Here is a 5,603-nt window from a genome sequence, read left to right as displayed (position 1 = left end):
ACACGGCTCCGGGTCATTAGTGAGTCAGGCTGGCCCCTGGCCAGTGACCTAGTAGTGAAAGGCTCCATCCCATTACCCTCTCCCGCACCGCCGGAGCCCTTGATTACATTTCCTAAGAGGTGGAGTTAAGCGGAGAGGGGGGGTTAAAGCCCGCTCCATATGCGGCGCTTGGCAATCTGGGTTACGGTGCCATTGCCGGGGGCACGCGCTTTCGGGGAGCGGTTGGGGTTACGTGTTTCGGCAGGGAGGGAGCAAGAGCTCCCAAACTTGGTACTTTTAGCCCCAAGAAAACAATAAGGAGAGGGCAACCCCGCATCCTCCATCCCTTCCTCCGAAACGCCTCACCTTTCGCCCCTAGCTTTGTGTTTTTGCATCAGCAGTGCAGGGATGCTGCGCCCTCCCCAAAAATTGGATTCATCCCTTAATGCAGCGTAAGCCCTGTTCAGGATTTTTCCCATAACCTCGTGCTGCCGGTGTCTAGACGAGATTGTAGAAATACTCGCTCTTCTTATTAAAAGTAACTTTTTTTTTTTAAAAAAAAAGCTTCTTATTAAAGAAAGTCTAGATTCTCTCCAACCCACTCGCACTTAATTAAAAAGCTCTTAGAAGCACTGTTAATGACACATCCTAGACTGGAGGATTGCGAGACGCCTCTCTGCGTGGGTGGTGCAGCGTGGGGAGAGGGGGTTAGGTTATGTATTTTAAGGTTTTGGCATCGTGTTGGAAAGGGTGGAGGTGGCTGATGCTCAACGCGACCCAGCCTCGATGAGGCACAAGCTGCGAGTACAAACAGACAGGAGGTAAAGGGCTCACGGCAGCCCGGCTGCAGATCCCTTCTCCCATCTCGGTTGCTGCAGTTGGTGGGTTTTAAGGCTCGGGAGTTGAAATAGTTTTCACTGCTGATGTGCAAAACCAGGCTGCAGGGCAGGGGGGTGGCTTGCCGGGTGCGCACCGCACCTTGCCTGCATCCCGCAGGCTGAGCGTGATGGAGCAGCTTGGGCTTCAGCGGTTTGCAAGCTGGCGTGGATGCGCGAGCAGGCGTATTTAATGTTTTTTCTTAAATGCAACTTTTAATGAGCTCCAGGTAGGAACACCTTGGGCATGAGTAAAGCCTCCCAGAAATACCAGGTATTACAGCGGATTTATCTGTAGCAAGCCTGGAGATAACAGCCTGCGGGAGCCAAGGTGGGGTTTGGGTTGGAAATTTATTATAAAAGCGATGTAGATCCTCTGAAGCTAGGTGATGGGGGGGAGGTGGGCTCTTTCCCCATGCTAACGTGGTGCTGCTGCTCTCCCAGATCCTGCCCGCGTGGTGAACATGCCCCCCGTCATCTACGTTCCCATCGGGATACATGGATACATCCGCTGCCCGGTCGAGGCAGAGCCCCCGGTCACGCTGGTTAAGTGGAACAAAGACGGACGTCCCCTGCGAATCGAGAAGGTAACGAAGCCCCCCGGGGAGGGACGAGTAGGGCACGGAGGGGTTCGCACCCTCGTGTCCTCTGCAAACGCCAGCGAGCGTCGCTGGGTACCCTGCGGGTCCAGCCTGTGCGTTGGGAGAGAAGATGACCTGTGGGTGGGATGACGCTGCTTTTCCTTATCGGCTGTGGGCAGAGTTAATTCGGGTTCTTGCCTGGAGCCCAGGGCGCCTGTAGACGTGCTGTCTGCATCTCCCAGACCTGATGCCTCCTTCCCTCTGAAGTCACCTCCTGATGGCCCTGGTTTGGTTGTTTGGTTTTTTTTTTCCAATGGCAACTGTGGTTAAAATACCCTTTTAACAAGTCTCTGTCTTCCTATAATCGTGGTTTGATAGTCTGAGCAAGGATATTAGCCATTAAATGTTTAAAGAAAACGCTCAGTATTTTAATTTTTTTTGCTTAAATATTAACAATCCAAAGTTTTAATTCCATTTCAACCTGTTGCTGCTGTGGGTTCCTAGTCCTCGGTGCCCTCAGCCCCTCGGGTGGAGTTGTCTCCTTGGTACCACCAGGACGAGTTTTACTTAGGGTGCGATAGATTCTGATGATAAATCTTTTGGGCTACTTGAAGAAGCCTGGCTGTGCGTAGGGAGGAGAGCAGCTGCAAGATAAACCCGCGTGTTGTTGGGTGCCTAAAAAGCAGGGCAACCCTTCCCGGGAGCGCTGCGTTTGGACGGGTTGGTCTTGCCCACGTTTCCTCTCTCTGCAGTTGAGGAGATGGCTTGGATGCTGGGAATTGAATTAGGACCTGACAGCCGCCCTGGGTGTGGGTGGGGGGCTTGGCGAAAAGGAAAATAAGAAGCTGTGGTGGGTGTAGGATAAGTCAGCTCCCTCTTTCTCACTGCCGCAGTATGCTGGCTGGAACCTGCTGGAAGACGGGTCGATCCGGATAGAGGAGGCAACCGAAGATGCTCTCGGCACTTACACCTGTGTGCCTTATAACGCCCTGGGTACGATGGGCCAGTCTCCCCCTGCCCGACTGGTACTGAAGGTAACTCGTCTGCTAAAATCCTTGCTCTGCAGCTGGCATATTTGCTGTGAGCTGTGTCCTCTCGTGCCAAGAAGAGCCGCCGAGGTTGTGCGGGGTGATGGAGTCCCAGACCAGGCGGTGTGAACGCGTGTATGCTTTGTTGGACATATCTCACGCTGTAGTTGGGCTTTTTTAACATCAATTTTGCAATGCGTGTCTCGCTCATTCTGCTTTCCTGTCCAGCACAGCGCCGCAGGGATGTATGAGGTGGGGTTGGTTTTTTTCATGCTGCTTATTTGGTTGTTCATTCTGTGTAGAAAGCCAGGTTTTTCTCTGCTTTTCTGAGCGCTTCTCTATGAAGAGAGCTCAAGAAGGGCTCTGTGCCCCCAAACTTGTCTGCTTTTCCACCTACGTTACTCACCTTAGCAAAAACCCATCACCTTTTGCCCTGAGCCTTGTCTCCCTTACCTGTGCTGAGAAAGGCGAAGGGGGGCCCTCTGAGCATCCTTGAAGGGGAACAGCAGAGGCTTGAGGGTGAAATTGTGTCTGTGCTACAGTTGGAGGTGTGCTTCCCACCAGGACAGACAAACCCTGAGTGTAGCCTGCCTGGCACAGCTGGAAATACCCCGCCGGAGCCGTGGCACGGGTTTTGGCGTGGGCTGAGCCACAGCCGGTGGATGATGAGTATAGTGCTTTAGTAGCACTGGATGGGGGTAGTTTGGGGAAACACATCCCTGGGATGATCTTTTTGCCAACAAAACACTTAGCCCTGCTGACCTGAGCTTGGGTTCACGGAGGGTTTTAATAAATGGATGATTTGAGCTCTAGAGACGGTCCGCGTGCTCTGGCTGCGTGCGGAGCCCGAGGCGCCCTGGGCTCCCGGTGCAGTTCCCGGTGCGGCTGGGATGGGAGCTGCTGCCTCTTCCTTCCCTCAACAAAAAGTCCCGTGGTTGTGAGCAGCGGTGATTCATGGTGTCTCGCTGAGGTTCACGTGATAAGGCTTTGTGTATCGTAGACACACACATCCACCAAGTCGGCTGTGGAGTCTATGAATTCAGGTTGATGTCTGATGATATGTGGGTGGGTTTTTTTTTTTCCTGTTTGCCTCCTTAAAACTTAAAGAAGATGCCCTAGTGCAGTGGCATTTTGGAGAAAACTTCCCTGCAGGTGTATAATTTAGTGTACCGTAGAGCTTCCTTAGCGCACGCTCTGTGCCGCGGCTTTCCTTGCAACCTTACCCAAAGCGGTGATTCATTTGTTTTGGAAAAGGGCTGGTTTTGGTGGTGGGGAGCCGCTCGCGCGCGGTGGGACTTGGCACGGGTTGATATTCCTTGTCTTTTCCTTTGGATGCAGGACCCCCCCTATTTCACGGTGCTACCAGGCTGGGAGTACAGACAGGAGGCAGGGAGGGAGCTGTTGATTCCTTGCGCTGCTGCCGGAGACCCCTTTCCCATCATCGCCTGGAGAAAGGTACCCGGCCTGCCAGACAAATCTGCAGTGCCTTTGGCTTTTGGTGAATATTGCAGACAGAGAAGCCACACTCTGTCCCGGTAAGAACAAACTGCAGGTACAGCTGCTTCGCTTTGGGCTGAGCCACTGCCGTCCTGTCCCGCAGGTGGGTGGGGGAAGCCCGGCTCGTGGCCACCGAGTATTTTAATCCCATGAAATGGTCACGGCAGGATCTGCAACGCTGAACGCTGCACCTGCCCCCGCCCCCCCCCCCCCCCCCCCCCCTCCCCACTTAAGGGCTGCTGATGCTAAGCTTTTTATATCTTTGCTGGGATATCACTTGCTGAGCTGTCAGGGACATATTTCTTTTCAATATATTTAGAATACCATTTCTGATAGCTGCTGGTGTCCGGGGGTCTCTTGGCTGTGTTCTAGCAAGGGACTGGACCCATCAGCAGCTGCTTTGCTGCCCCGTGACTTTGAAGACCTTGGGAAGAAGCTGTTTTAATGATGCTGGAGTGGACATAATGATTTCAGGATGTCCTTTTCTGTAGAGCAGGGTAGGATCCGGCGTGGTGGCACAGCCTGGGAACAACCAGAGCTTTCCAGTCCTCCTCCAGCCTTCCCTTCTCTTCCCACCTTCACTGCTGCTGTAGGAAAGCCACTGTGCAGGGGACCTCCTGGGCTCTCTGTCCCCCTGTCAGGATCTTCTCCCCAAGCCTCCCGTCCCCTTCTTAGGGCTCCTGAGAGTGAGCGGGGTCCCTGCATCACCCGGTGGGCACTGTCCTCAGTCCTTGCGGTGTGAGATGCTGGATCGCTTTGAGTTCCTTTTACCAGCATGAGGAGGACCATGACTTGTGCAGATTGCAAGTGACCTACCTAAAACTTACTGGCCGTTTAGTCTTTTTTTCTTCTCCATCTTACTTTTCTCGCCCTCCACCCCGCTCCATTCTTATTCAGGTTTCTTTTCAAGCCCTCTTGTGCCTTCTGGCGGTCCTCCTCATGCCATGACTCTGGGCTTATCCCCCAAAAACTCCAGTCAGGGCTGGCTTGGGCTGGGCTCCGTTTCCCAGGGGCAGAAGCAAGCTCCCTAGCTCCCAGTCTCTTGAAGGACTCCTGAAGACTTGGGCTTCGCACTGGTAACCCCACATGCCCATCCACTCCTCTGCGCATCTTACATGGCATCAAACCCTGGGTCCTGGTGTTGATCAGCAGAGACCCCGGTGGGAAGAACAGCTGAAGAGGACTCAGGACAACGTGGGATTTGCACAACTTTGGCTGATGGGCTTAGACATGAGTTGTTACAAGATCCATTTTTCCACTCGGCTTGAGAGCCTCCCGGACACCTCCAAGCACACCATCCTCCCGTGTCCCCGTGGGGCCCTTGCTGCCCAAACCTCTGATGTGAAGGGTCCTGCCTCTCCTCTGCCGCTGGCTGAGGGGCAGTTTGGGCATCTCCTGGGGCAGGCGGTACCTTCCCTGACCTCGGAGGGTGTTTGCTGGGGGTGGCCGGTGCACCTTCCTCCGCAGCGGTTTCAGCTTTGGATGCTGAAGGTTGAGCCCTGGCGCAGGGCTCGGTGTCCGTGTGAGTGCCGTGGGGTTTTCCGCTTGTGTGCGAGTGCTGAGCATCAGTCTCCCTGACTCATGCCTCTCGCGTTGCCCCGCCAGGTCCTCTCGAAAACGGGGGAACCGGCTGCCTTGCCCCG

General features: G+C 54.3%; 1 protein-coding gene across 1 annotated transcript in view; it reads left to right on the top strand.

Moving 5' to 3' along the window:
- Nucleotides 1-5,603, top strand: part of IGSF9B (immunoglobulin superfamily, member 9B) — a gene marked incomplete at both ends in the record, with an annotated part of 17,205 nt that overhangs the window by 2,558 nt on the left and 9,044 nt on the right. Inside the window, 3 exons of the mRNA XM_009701083.1 lie at nucleotides 1,299-1,441; nucleotides 2,329-2,469; nucleotides 3,802-3,918. Coding sequence (XP_009699385.1) covers nucleotides 1,299-1,441; nucleotides 2,329-2,469; nucleotides 3,802-3,918 — 401 coding nt within the window. The remainder of the gene's footprint in view (nucleotides 1-1,298; nucleotides 1,442-2,328; nucleotides 2,470-3,801; nucleotides 3,919-5,603) is intronic.

The sequence above is a fragment of the Cariama cristata genome, unplaced genomic scaffold (assembly GCF_000690535.1).
Source record: "Cariama cristata isolate BGI_N322 unplaced genomic scaffold, ASM69053v1 scaffold8500, whole genome shotgun sequence".
NCBI lineage: Eukaryota > Metazoa > Chordata > Aves > Cariamiformes > Cariamidae > Cariama > Cariama cristata.
This window is presented reverse-complemented; position numbering and strand designations above follow the sequence as displayed.